The 18802-nt window shown below is 34.2% G+C and overlaps 1 protein-coding gene across 3 annotated transcripts in view; it reads right to left on the reverse strand.

Annotated features, from left to right (window-relative positions):
• Nucleotides 1-15201, reverse strand: part of LOC142338281 (uncharacterized) — a 39035-nt gene extending 23834 nt beyond the window's left edge. For 2 of the 3 annotated variants that reach the window (XM_075387963.1, XM_075387961.1), the window contains exons 1-2: nucleotides 14365-15079; nucleotides 9640-9909 (exon numbers count right to left, since the gene is read on the reverse strand). In XM_075387963.1, coding sequence (XP_075244078.1) covers nucleotides 9640-9909; nucleotides 14365-14506 — 412 coding nt within the window. In that variant the 5' untranslated portion in view covers nucleotides 14507-15079. Of the gene's footprint in view, nucleotides 1-9639; nucleotides 9910-14364; nucleotides 15080-15175 lie in introns of those variants that run through there. The other variant, XM_075387962.1, reaches the window with a different exon arrangement.
• Between the last annotated feature and the right edge of the window lie 3601 nt (nucleotides 15202-18802).

Raw genomic sequence — 18802 nt, forward strand, 5'->3', positions numbered from 1 at the left:
GTTTAGAAAGAATTTACTTTGATTTCATTTTTGTTCAATTATTGACCCCTGAAACAAGTTAATATGATTCTTAATTTACAATCAAGTTTTGTGCAGTGAGCATATAAAGTTCAGTATCTAAAAAAATATATAAGATTTGTTTTAAAAATAATATTTTGCGTGAGAGACCCGATGGGAAAAACATAAAATAAGGATAGAAATTTAAGTTTTCCAAAATTATTCACCTAGGAAACTTATTAACTCAATTTTTGAACATTGATCAAATAAGATAATATAGTTAGTCACACGTTACTTTGTTTTAATTCAACATCTCTGAGAAAATTAATTTTATAATTAATCTTATAAAGAAAAAAAATTTCCGGAATAATTGACAAAAAGTTTCGCAATTTTTTTTCTAATTTTAATTTGCTTTGCTAAACTGTGTCAGAAAAAAGTTTTGTGTCATGTTTATGGAAGTTATGCAAACTTTTTTGAAAGTCTCATTTAATGAAGAAAAAATTTAGTCTACCGATTGTTGAATTTTAATAGTTTGTACAATCCAAATTAGCAGAAAAATTGCGATATAATTACTAAATGTTGAGAGAAATTTGCTACTGTTAAATTTCTTGTGTTACACTTATCAATTGATCCATTACCCAATCAAGAAAAAATTGTGGTCCTGGTTTTTATACTGTGTTTTTTTCAAGAACATAAACCTTAAACAATTATTAGAACACCAAAAAAGCTTGGGGGCATCGAATCAGTATGATTCTTAACTTAGTTATTCTAGGTAACTTCTCCAGAGGAGCATAACTTAATAGTTTTCAATAATTTTCTGTTGGAAGAATACGATGACCCCTTTCCCAATGTGGGAAATTTTAACTGGCAAGTAAATGAGTAGTAGTGTGTCAGCCTGAAGTTAGGAACATCACACTCGTGGTGACGTGGCAGATTCAAGAATGAAGACTAAAAACTGACTGTATATGAGTTGTAATTTGTATATGAAATATTTATCTTGATTTTCACCGAATTTTACAAAAAAAATGACGTATACTGATTAACACCAAGTAATTTACAGACGAGCGTGAATTTTGCACCTGTTTATACCGCAGTACCATGACCAAAATTTGTCGTTTACACTGAAAATTACGTCAGCACTCCAGTAGTACGTTAGTCTGTTAACTAGTCTGTTAGGTAAACTGTTCAATAATGAATAATAGTTTGAGTCAGTTGGCGTAATGAATAGTATCGATAAACTATTTTGCTCGTAGAAAAATTAAAAAAAAAACAAAAAATGCGCTCTAAGTAAGCAAATTAGACTACAGCTTTCGAGATTCGATAATATTGTTTACACCCGACATAAATCCTCATTTCAGTCCGTTACAGCCTCCGTTGCATCGATTAGCAGTAGTCAAGCAGAAAATTTAAAATAAAACTCAGTAAAAAAATTTTTTATGTGCTGTATTTGTGACATTCAACGGAAAAACGATTTCATTACACGTAATTAAAAAAATATTACCGTGAGAAAAAAATTGGTATCCGGCAAACTCAACCTCAAATCTCAAAAGGATAAAGTGTGGATATCAGGTGACCGAAATAGAATCTCATTCACTCAAAAGCAAATGTACAGCACTTTGTCAGGTTTGCTATATTCTGTCCTTTTTTGCAAATATATGAAGCTTTCTGATCAATGAAAATCAAGACGAAAGATTTCACAAAAAATTAAACGCAAATATAGTTGTAAAAATTGGTTCTAATTTCTGATATAGGTTTTGAAGTATACTTTTGGCCGTGCATAAATATTTTTTTAACTACAAGATTGAACATGCCGCACGTGAAAACAGAGTGTTGACATCGAAATTGTAAACAAATTTGAAGAGCAAATAACCATGAGTGCTCTTTTATGTTCATGCCGCCCTTTGAATAGAGCCAATGAGCAAATAAAGCGTGACAAAAAGTGTAGAAATGGAATTTCTAACTTAAGCTATCTCAAGAAATTTAAGAAAACTTACGAAATTATGGCAAAGTACTAACCTTCGGTTATTTCTCAGAGGTTTCGAATTAAATCAGATTGAAAGAATAATGGCTAAGTAAGTTAGGACTTTAGAGGCGGTTTATTCAACAAATATTGATTTTGTTAAGTACTGACAATTCTGACTTTGTCTGAACTGAACGGATTCATAACCTTTGATGAAACTTAAGATTTCTCAGCTCAAATTAGAGGTTACTTACTAAATTGGGGATGAACTTGTTTTAACCATGGGATTTTGGGACTTTTCGCATGAGATTAATTTATAAAAAGAAATCGGACTTGATTAAATCTCTTTTATTTACTTTTGCGTAGTATATATACCGCTTGATTTTTGTACTTTCTTAGAGCTTCTTTTTGAATTTAATTTTGTAAATGAAGTCTCTCCTTTCTGTTGGTAAGACAGAGAGTTCTTAGCTAGATTTCGGCGTGTTTTTGTTATAGTTTTCTTAGTAGGCATAAGTACTAGAAGTTAACTGGTGTAACTTAACTTTTGCTAAGTATAGAAGTGTGCCCGTTTTCCTTTAAAAGTCAGTTTGGGCAGAAGGTCTTTAAGAGAATTAAAGTCGCCTAGAGGGCTAACTTAGAGAAAAACTAAACATAGGAACTATTTTCAAAACTTATTGGAATTTAGAGGCTAAGGCCCCGAACCACCTTAGCTGAATTTTAAATTCTACATTGGTGACAGAGATGGGATTATCAGAGTTTGAAGTATGATTTAAAGCTCATGATTTAAGGAAAATGTGAAAGTTGTCTATATGTGATAACGTGAAAGTTCTAAGCATATAAATAAGGCTTTAAAAAAAATTGCGATCTTTAATTACCTTGCTTCGTTGTACTAGAACCAAAGTGACTTCAACTTCACTGAGAAATGTCATCACAAGAGGAACTTGGTCTCAAACAAAAAGTTGGCGAGAGTATCACAAAGTGGGCGGACAGGGTTTACCAAAAATGCTATCGAGAAAATCTAGGAAAAACGGACCAAGAGTTGGATCGTCTGGCCCACTGGATTTTCATCAACGGGCTACAAGTGGAGAGCCTGAGGAGTGAACTTCGTAAGGAGCCATTTGTGGGGTATGCTGTTACGGTGGGCTTAGCTATTGACCTGGGAATCAGTAGTGCAACACAGCCTCAGCCGGTAACATTCGGGACGATGATGATGATGCTTGGAGCACTACTGCGACGATTGGGGAACAAAATACCAGAGATGCCAGCACACAAACGGAGATGGAGGTTCTCGAAGCAGCATTCAGTGCCGAATTTCACTTCCGTTTAATTCAATTGGTCCTCTCTGGGCAACAGAAAATGAGATGGGCTCTTGAACACTTGATGCAGGGACAACAGGCAATTGTTGGAGGCCAACAAGTTCAAACGAGGTCCCGGGTAGTATGCCAGCGGTGTGGTCAAGAAGGCCACTATAGTCGGGGATGCGCAAGGTAGAAACGATTCGTGTGCAGTGTTGTCTCTCCTCGAAAGCATCAAAACAAAAGAACTTGCAACTGTTTGTGAATACTCAGACCAAGGACTAACTAAACCTTTTATAAGTTCTTTTTCTATAAATTTGTTTTACATTTCTATTTACTGATGTAAATCGTTTAACTATGTAATTATAACTATTCAGGAGAATAGTTAAGTCCGAGTGGGTGGTGTAGAAATGGAATTTCTAACTTAAGCTATCTTAAGAAATTTAAGAAAACTTAAGAAATTATGGCAAAGTACTAACCTTCGGTTATTTCTCAGAGGTTTCGAATTAAATCAGATTGAAAGAATAATGGCTAAGTAAGTTAGGACTTTAGAGGCGGCTTATTCAACAAATATTGATTTTGTTAAGTACTGACAATTCTGACTTTGTCTGAACTGAACGGATTCATAACCTTTGATGAAACTTAAGATTTCTCAGCTCAAATTAGAGGTTACTTACTAAATTGGGGATGAACTTGTTTTAACCATGGGATTTTGGGACTTTTCGCATGAGATTAATTTATAAAAAGAAATCGGACTGGATTATATCTCTTTTATTTACTTTTCGGAGTATATATACCGCTTGATTTTTGTACTTTCTTAGAGCTTCTTTTTGAATTTAATTTTGTAAATGAAGTCTCTCCTTTCTGTTGGTAAGACAGAGAGTTCTTAGCTAGATTTCGGCGTGTTTTTGTTATAGTTTTCTTAGTAGGCATAAGTACTAGAAGTTAACTGGTGTAAGTTAACTTTTGCTAAGTATAGAAGTGTGCCCGTTTTCCTTTATAAGTTAATTTGGGCTGAAGGTCTTTAAGAGAATTAAAGTCGCCTAGAGGGCTAACTTAGAGAAAAACTAAACTTAGGATTTATTTTCAAAACTTGTTGGAATTTAGAGGCTAAGGCCCCGAACCACCTTAGCTGAATTTTAAATTCTACAAAAAGTGTTGCTGAGTGAATATCAGGTTTTGTTCACGTGCAGAATTTAAAGAGCACTTTTTTTACTTTTAATCTCAAAAATTTGATTTGTGCAAATAGTTTTTTACGCATATATTAACAAGCAATTGTATTTTTCGGTTTGGGTTTGTTTTTGACATAATTTGAGCATAAATAAGACGTGGTTTTGATTAAGTCAATTATTGACTTGGAGTTGATTAATTCAAATACTGCATATTTTTGTCTTCTTATGAAAATTTTGTCCCGTATCTTCTGATTTTGCGCACTTCCGGATAATGTTTTCCTTTCAACTGTTTATTCAGAAGCTATTCATGGGTTTTGTTACTAGGAGAAAACAACTGAAATATTGATGGGCCGTGCCATACTATAATAAGAGAAATTATTTGCCTTCTTTTGACTATTGCAAATTTGCTGTTTAGTGTTTCTCATATCAATTAAAATGTCACTGAACACACAAAAGAGAAATCCAGTGGTTTTTCGTGAAGAATTATGGGGAGGCTGAAATCTGTACTGTGTTTTTTAGAAAAATATTTTAGCATTTTCGATTTTTTTTTCTATTTTACCGGTTTCTTCATTTGGTTTTCTTGGTTTATTTTCATTATTTGTCGTGTCATATAGCAAATTAATTATTCATAGTACCCTGTGTTAGTTGAAAACAATTGTTTTAAAAATTTGCAACTTTCACTGGCGTTTTCCGAAGGAAAAACTGTTCATTTTGCTTTTCTATAATTTTTTTCCGTTTTTTTGAAAAACTTTTATACTTACGTTAATTAGATTATTGCAGAAGAAAATAATATAAAACAATACCCGCGTGAATGAGGCTCGTGGCAAGTTCTGCCTTCAATTCAATTCCAGAACCTTCCGGCTAAGTTTCCTATACTAGTTTCTGTTCACACATTTTCATTAATTTTGAAGTCAAATTTGAGTGCAGCTAAAAAGCGACTGGTTTTGCTGCGCGAATTTGTTTAATCTAGTTTTAATTTAGAATGAACAAGGCGGCTCGTTAATGTGCGTTTGCACAGGATGTTCCGACCCGAGCTCATCCACATTTTTGACTTAAAATAGATGTTTGAGTTTAAAACAATCGTTACACAGCCTTTCTACTAATTGAATTACATAATGCCATGTCCTATTACATCGGCAAGGCGATATGACCTTAAAGAGACTACGAGACAAAAAAACAACCAAAAAAATTAGCAAAAACAAAAACTTCACGGCAAAAACTGAATAACTATATTTAAAAGCACATAGTAACAACGTCAAAATGCAGTCAGATAAAACCTTAACTACTCCAATTTATTTTCTCCTAATTATACAGTGGACGGAAAGTTTTCTCATTGAGACTAGGTTTCATGTCAACAACGAGAACGATCAATGAGGCGAAATTCAAAAATTAATCAACATTTCTTAAACAAAATTTAAAATGTCTCAAATTTAAAGTCTCAAATCATTAGCTTTTAACTAAACAATCCTTGATAAATTACTTAAAAGTTACTACAAAACCAAAAGGCCTTGTCTCTGAGTTGTTTAAATCTTAGAAACGAACTGAAGAAAAACTTAAAAAATTCGAAACGATTTGCGAAAACACAAACTATTGCTACCATTAAAACCATTAGCTATTATCTGAAAATTTTGTATTTTTAATTCAATTCTTATTTCTACTTATTCAGCTATGGGAATTATACTGAAAGATTAAATAATTTTTTTTGGGCAACATTTGTAAACCATAGGGATCTGTTACTACGCGATTGTTCTGAAAGAAGACGAAAAGAAGCGCAAAAAATGACCACTCAAAAAATGTTTACAAAAACGCATATTGTTCAACAAACAAAGCATCGGTGGTAAATAATATCATTAGATATGTATTTTTTTTGGGATACAAAAAATTGGATGTGACCTATCATTGATGGAAAAAACTCACAATTTGACGAAAAGAACAACAAAAACTGAAAAGTTGAAAAGTTTGAATAATGTTTGAAAATGTATATCAAAATTTTTAAGACCAAAGGCTATAAACTGATTAACTGATTAACGTAAAATCACTAATTCAATCCCCAATTACATGCCTAAGAGTTTAGATTTTGTCAGCAGTTTACGGCTAACTAAAGAACAAAAACAGGCAAAAACAGCAATTCCAAGACAAAAATCGAGCGAGAAAAGTCTCGAAGGCATTAAAAAATGAACTTTTCACCAAAAGCTTTTGTATGTTCTATTACTTTTGTAACAGCAATGAGATTTCTCTTTTTTAACAATATTGCTTCAAAAAATCAAATAAGAACAAATACATTAGAACCACAAAATTTTTGAGAAAACTCGCAGTATCAATGTCAGTAAATTCATTAGCTTTCAACGGAATCCACTAAATACGCTAAATTAAGCCTCCATGAGACAACAAGTTTGTTGGTCATTCATATTATTGAAGTTGAAAGTTATTGAAGATGAAAACAACAACAAAGACAGGCAACAACAATAACTCAGTAATAAAGTGCCAGAAGAAAGTGTCGAAGCAATTTAAATCATACGTTCTTCTCTGGAAACTTTATATATGATCCATTTAACGTCTTCCCTAATCCAATGGGAACTATCAGTATTAGGATAATGTCATAAGATTTCAAAAGGATCCAAAAATGAGAAAAAGAACCCAAAAACTTAAAAAAATGAAAACTGGTGGCATTGAAGTTTTAAAACCAATAGGTAGAAGATAAAACCGCTAACCAGATTATTTTAGGCTGCATTAGAAATAAAAAAGGATCCCAAAAGTACTAAAACTGACTGACAGTTCACGAAAAAAAGTTTAGGATTGGTTAATGTTCCAAAAAAAATTCGAAGAACTTTTTTTTTTAGGTCTTAACAGCCATTAACCTCAAAAGCTATTAACGGAGGCCAATAACTACGCTCAGAAATAACAAGGTGGCAGGAAACAGATGTCTGTAATGAATAGATAATCAATAGGAGATTGCAATAAATCTTAAGACTATGAAAACAACAACAAAACAGGCGAAAATCAATCTTAATCAGTAGAAAAGTGCGAGAAGAAAATTGCGAAGCCATTTAAACCATTAGCTTCTCTCTGAAAACTTTGTCTGCGATCAACTGAATGTCGTTTACAAGCCAATGAGAATAGAATAATATTTGGATTTTTTGTATAATTTTTGGATAATTTGATAAGAGTTCAAAATTAACTAATAATTCGAAAATATCCCAAAATTTTTCTGAAAAAATTTTGAGTTCTAGTGCTATTGAAGACGATAGCTTCAATAGTTAGAAGAGAAAACCGCCAACGAAATTTATTTTAGTTTCAGTATAAAGCAATTGGGTTCTGTCAATACTGAGACTGACTGACAGTTCACGAAAGTTTTAAGATTGGTTAATGTTCAAAAAAAGTTTCGAAAAATATTTTTAAAATTCTTAACAGCCATTATATTTAATAAATTTCAGCGGAAAAATATAAATACGCTCAAACATGGCCAAATAGGAGTATGAGGATAATTTTCATGCATAGGTGATCAATGAGACATCACAACAAGTCTTATGACTACAAAAAAAAACTACAAAATCAGGCAAAAACCAAAAATTCAGCAGAGAAGTGCGAGAAGAAAAGGTCGAAGCCAATTGAAATCATAAGTTTTGCTCTAAAAATTTTATCTGTGATCCACTGAACCTCTTTATGTCTTTTTGAAGCCAAGGGGAGCTGTCAATTTTAGGATAGTGTGATAAGATTTCAAAATTAACCAATAAAACGGAAATATACAAAAAAATTTTAAAAATTTTTTGAAATCTTGTTATTGAAGTCATATTACTAAAAGTTAGAAGATAAAGCCGCCAGCTAGATCAAATTTGGTTACAGTAGGATGGAGGAGGGTGCTGTCATCACAGAGACTGACTTACAGTTCACGATAATAAATTTCTGATTGCTTAATGATCGAAAAATCTTTCAAAAGATTATTTTTGAAGTCTTAACAGCCATTAGCTGTCCACTCAAAGCACTAGATATGCTCTCCTGAATCTCACTACGGAACATTTTGCACTGTTAGTCAATGAGTCTATGCCATAATACTGCAAAAAATAGTAAAACCTCAAAAGAAATTCAAATCTTCATTTAAAATTGCGAAAACTCAGAGTCGAAATTAAAAAAAAGAGCATGATTAATTCCTTGAAAACGATTTTTATCGTTCATTGATTTTAATTTGACTGTAAAGGAGGTTTGTCATTAAGGGAACCTCGATATGAAAAGTGACTTGTCTCTAGGTGACTTAAAAAAGCAAAAAGAAGTCGAAAAGTTTTATAAAAAAAAGCTCTCAAATAGATTTCGATTTTTTTATATTGAAGCTCCCTATGAGACCAGAATTAGTCTTTTTATCGACTTTTGTCTATGAGAAACATGAAAATGGTTTATTTTTTGTTAAGAAATTAAAGCTTGAAATACTCTTTTTATAGAAAATAACTTAATTTGACGAAAAATCACACTAAAGTGAACAAATATCCCGTGTTCACACAAAACTTCGATCCTCTATAACTCCTCGAAAAAACCGAAAAAAAATCTTTTTAATTTTGAATTCTAAGCTTGAACAGTTTTTTAATGATACCACTCACATTTCTCTGCGATGAATGTATTGATCGGCCAAAATTGACTGAACAAAAAAAACCCATTTGAGTATATAGTTCCTCCCCCCACAAGTGGGGTCGGAACAAAAACTGTGTTTGACTGACAATTCACTATCTCGATAGTGCTTTTTTGTCTGCTTGCCTCCATGTTACACCAATTTTTGCTGTTTTTTTCTCCAAGTTTTGGGATCGAGTATTTCAATATAATATTCCAAATCCGATCTTAATCGTTTCTAGGTCCAGTTTTTTTTAAGTCAATGAAAATTCTTTGAAATGTAGTTCGCGACTTGTGCTTTTGCTATGAGAATACAATTTCATGCAAATCTTTTTTTTTCTACTCTGTTGCTATCGAAAATGGCCATAAAGTAATGGGATGTACTTTAATCAGTGTTGGGGCACTGTTCGAGATATTTTTGTGCTAACAGCGCTTAGCATGTCATTTCATCTACAAATTATGCAAACTGTTATAATCAAAACGAGATTTGATGAAAAAGAGAAATTGACGATCTGGCGTACGATATCCATCACCACAGATATCTATGATTAATCCGTCTTTGCATTCATTTCAAACCAGGAACTTACTGACTTGTGAAAAGTCTCCAAAATATTCCAACCTGCTTTTGTCCCGTAATGCACTGTTGGAATATAAAACATGTCGTCAGCTGACAAATAAACAGCTTTGGTGGGGGGAACTTGGATGGTCCAGGCACAAGTGTCACCCGCTCTTATGACTCCTGTTCCTTCATGACCTCCGTAAGATGCTTTGCGATGATTTTGACTACGTAGGTTTTGTTCAGCCGTTTTGGACGAAGGTGGCACCCCGATCAAAATTGCACCGCCCACGCCATTTTCAGAGTGATTTTGTAATTCTTCCAGCTCGCATGCTAAAATTAATAAGATTCCGTTCTAAATGAAATCAATAAAGATGGTGGTTTTACTGAATCGCAGCCTACACGTTTGGACTTCTTAACTTCTAAAATGAAGCGCTAGAAGGTAAACGGGGGAGTTTGTTGCGGGAAAATTCCCCCCCAAAAAAGTCACCCGATTGGTTAATGGGGTGAAACCGATGCGCGGCGAACAGTGGGGACATCATTAGTATATTGATTGCATTAATTGGCGGGGTTAATGTATATTTGACAGGTCAACAAAAAATCAAGATGGTTCCAATCACATGATGCCCCATAGCACTTCTGGAAACGTTGTGGCAATGTTTTGGAAAATAATAAAAAGTGAAACATTTCTGAGTGTAGAGAATTATCCATCAGGTCTATCTCAAAACATAAATTTTTGCATATCATCGCAGATCCGGTACCAAAGTTCAAAACTAGGGACTGTAATTACACTAACTGATTTGACCTCAATTGTTTATTTAATTAATCAGTATGAAAACATCCAGTGTTGAGTTCGCAAAATGCGAAGGAAACCAAAAAGTTTTGTTTCCAGCTTCCTTCTTTGCGGTAAGTCAACTATAAAAACTTGACACCTGAAAAAGTTTTTCTCAGTTGAGATATCAAATTGTGTCCACTGTTAAATTTAGTGTCCCCAAAAGGGTGGTCACCTATCAACGTCTTAGTCAACGAAAGAAACGAAATAGTTGTGTAGTTGAAGCACTGGTCTTTTTGAAATTTTTAAAACCCTAGCCCTGACAAAACCACTTCATGTCGTACTTAAACGGCGCTATACAAATTACAGCAGAGAATCGTTTGCTAATATTTTTTGCGTCTCATGCAATTAGTTTCCTATCACCCACAATTTTCAGGAAACTTTTTTTGTGGCGCCTATTTTGTAATTAGATTCAAATGAGAGCTGAAGGATTTTAATGAAAACATAGACACTAATATTTCAAGCCAAGGATTTGTTTGTTACTTAAATTGCTTTTAGTTTTTTGTGAGGAATTTCACAAATAAGAAAACATCAGAAAATAACGTAGAATATGACCATAACAGATTGACTTTCAATTAACTCAATAAAAATTCACTTTGAAGTTATTTTTTGCTTGCCATAAAATGCCCAGAATGTTGATAAGTTTTTTGCACAGTTTTTCTTGATCCAGTTTTTAAGTTATAGCCTACAACAGCTCCTTCCATTAAAAACCCTCCGCGAATTTATAGGCTATGGAATAAAATTGAAAAAAAAATCACGGATATCATTCACTAAATATTAATTTTTTAACATATTTGGCGCAGAAATTAATATGAATAGATAGATAGATATTACACATCACAAGCATTTATCGGTACCGAATTCAAATTACCCATTCCCAACTCCAAGTAAATTTCAATACTAATTAATTCTAACAGCATATCTAGAAATCAGTACTGATTCAGAACTATGGTCATGTTTTTTTACACATTTCAGTTTTTGAAAAGTTGAAAGTTGGTTTTTGACTTGGGAATCAACTTGCAAGTAATACCCAAATCGTGGCCAAGACCTGTAATAACTGTCAGACTTGTATTAGAAGTTGTCCGGTACAGAAAAATGAAATAAGGTGAGCCTTTTAGACTAGGCTAGTACTGATATGGACTTGGCTTTAGAACCTGGTACTTCGAGAGGAAGAGGCAGCGATCTGCAGATAAAATTAAAAACGATCAAGTGTTTGCAGTTATGATATAAACCACTTTTCTATATGCTCAGAATGTTTTTTTTGTTCAGTCATTTTTCGCCGATCGATATATTCATCGTACGGGGTTGTGAAAAGTATCATTAGAAAACATGTCAAATGTAGAATTTCATATCAAAAAGAATTAGTTAAATTTTGCTTTTTCCTAGGAGTTACGGGGGTTCAAAATTTTGTGAACCTTAGCCTAATGTCCGCTATTTTGTTCATAATTTTCGTAATTTTTGTTTAAAATTTAATCAAATTTTGCTTTAAAAAAACCAAACAAATTGTTAAGGACAGCTTCATTACCTTTACGTTTAAAGACAAAATTGAGTTGGCGAATTGTTTGAACCAACAGTTTTGGCTAAATTTTTAGCTAAATTTTTGGAAAAGTCAAAAAATTTTCTCATTTTTTTTCATAAGAAATGGCATCAAAATGCTTTGTCCAGTTTGACCGGTATTGCATACAAAGAGAATGTTGACACAATCTTCGTTTGCTCACAATTGTGCTAATTGTACATCCCGTTCCTAATAAAGTTTTATTGAAATAGCATTTTTGACGTCTTTTTCTAATTTAAACCGATATTCATAAAAAATGCATAATTTGTTTTTATTACAAACAGATTTCTTCTGCCAAAAAAACTATTCTGACATTTTTGGAACAATTGAGTTTCTGAACAGCCGGGCAACGATAGCAAGGCCAGTTCGAGTCTCATTGTTGACTTTCGCGAAAAAAAAAAGATTCGGATTGTATATTGATTCTGCCATTTTCAAATATCTTTTTTGCGTTTTCGTCAACCAAGTTGCAGGAAATTCTTTTCTCATTTGAAATTTGAAAAACTAAGTGGTCCCATTTATGATCAAATAAGATCCAACAAATCATTATTGTGATTTTTATGTAGAGTAAAGATCGTGGCTTTTATGGCTCCGACAATTTGTTTTCATTAATTTTTGAATGAATTCTTGAGTTTTGCCGCCATTAAACGAGCTTTTTGTAGTCTTGTGACTGAGTATAAGTTATCACGTACCTGTTCGTGTATCGAAGGAGTTATTAAAAAACTGTCTAATTAATTTAGATGATACATAATGGTTTGTCGGTATTATAACTCGATAAGTGTCGGAAATTAATCGTTTATATTTGATATACACAATTTCTGGTCAAATGAGGTTATTGTTAACATTTAGAACATTTTTTTGTGTTATTGAAGAAAAAGCAAAAGCACTTTAAGCTTTGCTCCAGTTGTGGAATTTTATGGTTCAAAAATATTCGGATTGTAATGGCGCGCTGTACATTTTTTTGAAATGCTTTTGACTTTGTGTTCTTTTCTATGTTAGTTACAGACCAGCATGATTTCAAATCAACGCAATTAATGACACGAAGACTATTTGTGCAAATGAACGCCAATAAAAATGCATGATAATTGCAGCCGCGCATGGATTTTGGCTTCAAAACCGTTTGCAAATTTTTTTTTGTAGAGTCTTCAAAGAGAGTTTTTTTGGTTTAGTGATACTAATGACATGTACGACTGGTTTTCGAAGAAGTATCAAATGAATCTATGCACTATATTATAATTGAAAGTTTGCAGTTTTTTTATGTCTTATAGTTTTGAAAATTTTGTTTTAAAGAATACTGGTTATTCAAGATTCGCCTTTTTCAATCGTATTTCGGCCTGAATTCAGCGTTGTGTCCTCAATTAGATAGGTCACTTTCGTTTTTAAGAGAAGTATAATGTAGACTTCAATGCTCTTTTTATTTAATTTACTGTTGTTTGGGTTGATACTACGAGTTTTCATATCTTACTTTTTTTATTTTTTGATGTTTTTCAATTTTTGAGGCTGTCCTTTGCTGTCTTTTCCAATCATCACATTAAAGGCATAACAATTGCAAATTAATTACCACATTAAAAGCGTTAAAAGAAGGCGCAATTATTGCTATTTTAAAAATTTTTTGTGAAGAGATTGTGATTTTAGAGATTTCGACACAGTTTCTTTGCTAAATTGATTGGACTTTTTGAATTTTACCAGTATTTGTTCCTTTTGTTTACTATGACAATCTGAATAAAGACGGGTCTCAATGGTGTTGTAGGAAAAGATAAATAAAGCCATTGAAATATTTCAATTTAAGTCTAATGTCTTTCATGACTTCGATTTTAATGTTTTCGAAAAGTGTAAACGTATTTTCTAAGTTTGCCATATTCTTTTTGTATACTTGTTATTAATTCTCAATAAAGACAGATCCAGTATAATTTGCGGTGAAATAAAAGGCATTTGGTTCAGTTTAATTTTTTCTGATGCTATTTTGACTATTTCATGTTGACAAGTTTTTCATGACAAGTTTTTTAAATCAAAATAGACTCTGTTTTTTGGTCATAAATAATGCTTGTTGTTTTTATTTGAGTCTGTTATTTGTCTTGTCACATACTCTCTTGAATGGCAGGTATCACTGGCCCTCTATTGTGTCATTCTGAAATTTGTATAGTGGTTCGAGCTAAATGAGGTTTTTTAATGAACCACACTTTTCGACCAATACGTCATTTTTTGAAGTTCGATCTATTCCTCCGTAATGCAGACAATTAAGTCAAAAACGTGATTGGGTGGGATCGCAACCTTATTTGCAAACGCACATTACTGAACCTCCTTGTAATCTATTAAAACACAAAAAATGGATCGAAACCAGCTATAAAATTGAGTACATTTACTCAAAAATCAGATAAAATAGACGCTTTTAATTCATACCAACCGTGGTTAATTTGAAGAAATTGGAGCAGAATAACAAGTAACATACGAGTGAAGAACCACTTGCCAGAGAAAGATATTTCACTGGATAACAATGAAGGTTGCTGTCTTGACTTGGATAATTTTATTGCATGTAACAAGGCCATCGTAATTTAAAACAATGGCGACAATTTTTGTTAGACAGAATAGCGAAATAAAAAGTTAACAATTGTTGGGGAAAAATTGGCTAGTAAACAGCGCTGTATTCAGAATTGATGGATTTCCGCGAATTAAACTGAATATCGACTGCTGCAGGGTTCAGATGGGGTTCAAGGTAATAGGGTTAAAAATGTGGGTCATGGCTATAAGATCTTGATTGTTACAACTTAAAAAATCCCGCAGATTTTATGCTGCTATATTTGAAAGATTGTAACTGTTACTTTGTATGCATATTGATAAATGATATTAGTTGGTTACATTTCAAAACAATTTTAACAAATTTTTATATAACGTGGGATAATATAATTATAAATGTTTAAAAATATGAGACTCAATTTCTAGTGCGTTCAGTTCATTAATTTTCTCTTGAAATTTGCCCTAGATTCGCAAAAACAGACGAAGAAAATCATTTAAATTATCAAAAACTCAACTAAATTTTTTCTCGATTTTGTTCTTTGTTCACTTGTGTTAAAAGTAACAAATGTAACAAGCAAAAACAACAACATAAACAACACAACACACCACTGTGCTTTTTACAGTGTTACAAGTTGCTTGTTTGATTGTCGGCTTACGTCTACGCAGCCATTAATTTGATCAGCCAAACATTTATCAGATACAGATTGATTTTTGTAGCCGGCAGTCGACGCCGGCTTCGAAGCTAGACAGATAGAAAAAGCGACCATTAAAACGCTCATTTTTGCTTCTGGAATTTCTAATGGTATAAAAATCGGCATAAAAGTCGATCACGTGCCGTTTTGCCCAGCGCTTTGAAAATTCACGGCGTTCGGGCAATTGATCTTTAAATAGTGAGCGATACAAAACGCTCTCACTTTTTTATCAAGTAGTTTTTGAAAAAAAACTTGAAAGCTCCAAAAAGCTCTAAGTAGCTTTCAAGTAAAGAGCTTTTTGGTCGAGATTTTGAAAAACAATTATTGCAATTGGGACAATAGCGTGTTGAGAGCGGGCAATTTATGGCAGTGTTGTGATGTGTTTGGCGCTTGGGGATCTAGACTTTAAATGGGATAGATTTTGAGATAAAAGTAGTAGGGCGAATAACATCAGCACATATTGGAAAAAACGTCATCGTGATAATTGTGAATCGGACCTGATAGTAATGCTATATGTTGCCATCGCTCTATCGAAAGGGCATACGGAAAAGAGAACTGGAGAGAAACTAGAAAGAGAAAATAAGGAAAGTGAGTTAAGAGATCCTCGAACCATCAGAACGGTTCCCAAATGCATTAGTTTGAGAGCACACTTACCGAGGGGCGCCCCACTCGCACGTACAAACACACCACAGACACATTTGAATGGAGGGGGAGATCTGCGGGCACAAGGAATAAAAGCGGCGCCCCAATTCTGGGGAGGGGATATATATTGTCGATTGACACAATGGTTGTGGTGTTGGGCGCAATGAATGACAGAGAAAGTATATCGAGACACTGTGGAAGTAGATGTAGCGGAGGAGGAGGGGGGGGGGGGGGTAAATTAAGGGAGGAGTAAAAATGAGTTCAGCTTCAGCTACTCATGATTTCAGATTAATTGCAAAACTTCATATGGGTCTATATTTTTGGTGAGGGGGAGGGGTGGGGGGTCATGATGCGGCCTTCAAAGTAACAATTGAGGTTGCTGGGCGGGCTGGCGGTCGGGCGATTTTAAGAGGAAGAAAAGAGACGGTGGGAAAAAAGACGCTAGCTTCACTTAGTTTAATTAAACACGTGTCAAAAATGCTGTCATTTTTACTTTTTCTTCAAGAATTTTTCCTCCAAATGGTGTGCAGTTTTGTACATCTGCCGCGTCTAACCCCAGGCAAAAGATGTCAACAAAAGCCCGCAAGATATGATTTAGCAGATTATGACACTTTGTTTGTTCTCGTTTAAGTTCTGAAAAACATTTTTTGGATTCCTTTTGTGCACCCCCCCCCCCCCCCCCCAATACGTTATACGCCCCCCCGCCCCTCCTGTTACTGAGTAGGTTATTACATAGTAAATCATTATGTAAAAATATGGCACGTGCGTCTGGGGGTGCAAATAGTATGCACCCACTAAGCTGGGCGGGAGGGGATACAAACAGAAAATATCCATTTTTCCATAGACGCTCACTCAACTAAATCATTGCTGACAGGTTTGTTCATTTACAATTCGAGAAGAATCAAAAAGAACTGACTGACATTATGTCATTTTTTAAATTTGAACTGGAATTTGCTCAAGTGGCTTTTGCGTATCTCTAAATTGCTTGTCATAATTTCCTTCGAAAAAAAAACATTTCAAGAATAAAGTGACAAGGAAACCAATTTTGATGGAGTTAAATCATATATAATCAGCCCCATCAGAAACATTTCGAAATAGTTAAAGTGCAACTCTTGTATCTCAATTGAAAAAAGTTATTGCGAGCCCAAAATTTTGGTCCACACTTAGCTGCCTATTTCCACAGGTGATGCATACAAAATCTGTCGCAAAATATGACGCTAAGCTGATTTGTGAGAAAAAAAAATGAATTTAAGGATCTAATCAGTCCCCCCCCTCCCCAGTTTAGCGGGCTTGTGTTTTTTACGCACCGGTGCACGAGCTATTTTTTTACATAGAAACGTGATATATAACAACATATAATTTGTAACTGGGGGCGTAAAAAACACGGGGCCGAAACAGAATCGAATTTTCTTTCTGATTCAACACCAAAAATATGAGCGGCTAAAACAGATGTTTTCAAGGAAATTGTTTGACGGACTTGAATGACGATACTTCAGCTATTTTTAGCGTTTTGTAAAATCGTCCCTTTTTTCTTGGTAGAGTAATTTTATAGCAATTGAAGTCGTACTTTTGTCTGTCCGATGTGCCTCATAAAACTAATTTGGCACTGTCATTTCTAATTTCAATTGATACAGCTCTGAAGGCCATTAGAGCCTGTTAGTAACTGCTTTGATTGAGTACCCAGTTTACTTTTCGTACTTGCACCAGTCAGAGAACTTAAGAAATGTTGAGAGTATACGATATACCTCAGCTCCAGTTGAAAAAGAGGCAATTTAATAAAAACGAAAACCATTGGCTCAAATCAATTAAAATGAGCTCAAAATCTGCTCGTGTCTGCAATTTTTGCTCTTCATAGTTTTCATTTCAATTGTTCCTGTCTTTTGGTCCTGTTTTTTTTTACTGGTAACCAGTTTTGCCAAAACCATAGCTAAAAAATGACAAAATTTTCGATAAAAATTACATGATGAAATTAAGCAAAAGTAAAAGCTTCAATGCCTCTCAAAAATTCTTATAAAAAATCAAACTATGGACAAAATTTATATCAAAAAAATGCTTTTTGAGTGATTGTACTCGGTCATTAGAAACTTTACAGGCGTATATCATCTACAATAACCACCCATATTAAAATTCAAAAAATCTTCAACTGGTATCGCTACTTTGATATTCTAATCTTAAATCAATGCAGAAATGTAAAAATCAATTCCCAGGATGAGGTCCACGACCCAAGACAGGTGTTCGCCAGACCGACTTGCGTTGCGAACTGGGGCGCTGCAGACTGGGGGTCAGGCTTTGGACGGTCCAGACCAAACAGATTTGGATGCCGAACGTCTGACTCAACAGACCCTGTACAGACCGCACCACTGATCAGAGCGAACCGACTCTTTCGCAGACCACCCCAGTAGTTATTAATTTTGCAATATATAAAAATAATAACACACTAAGATGTCAATCGAAAAATTTTCGCTCGCTCGCTTTTCGTTCATTCGTTTTCACGCGCGTTCGTTTTCGCTTCGCTCGTTTTGCTCTCGCTCGCTTTCCATTTGCTCGCTTTTACAGGCGTTCGTTTTGTTCCGCTCATTTTCCACTCGCTAATTTTGCGCTCGCTCGCTTTTTGCTCGTTCGTTTTTGATTCCCTCGTTTTGCGCTCGCTCATTTTTCGCGTGCTTGCTCAATTTTCTCTGTTTCTCCCGTTATTCGCGCGAACCCCCACCTCTCCTATCTGTGCCCCCTGTCTTTTGCATTTAGATGTTCATTTATATGTTTGTCTATTTCTTTCTTCAGCGCGATAATCGCCGCCCTTGTTTGCGACCCGTTAAATCAGGTGCGCTTCTTATGGAGTTCAGTAATGCACCAGCTCTAGTCTTCAAAGAAACTAAAAAGTCTCATGCGAAAGCTAAGACAAGTTTACTGATTCAAAATCTGCACCCTATGAAACCCTTTAGTTTTGGTAAAAAAGACCTATGATCAGACTTTAGGTCAACTGTACCGGGTATG

The sequence above is a fragment of the Convolutriloba macropyga genome, chromosome 4 (genome assembly GCF_964194025.1).
Source record: "Convolutriloba macropyga chromosome 4, txConMacr16.3, whole genome shotgun sequence".
Classification (NCBI taxonomy): Eukaryota; Metazoa; Xenacoelomorpha; order Acoela; family Convolutidae; genus Convolutriloba; species Convolutriloba macropyga.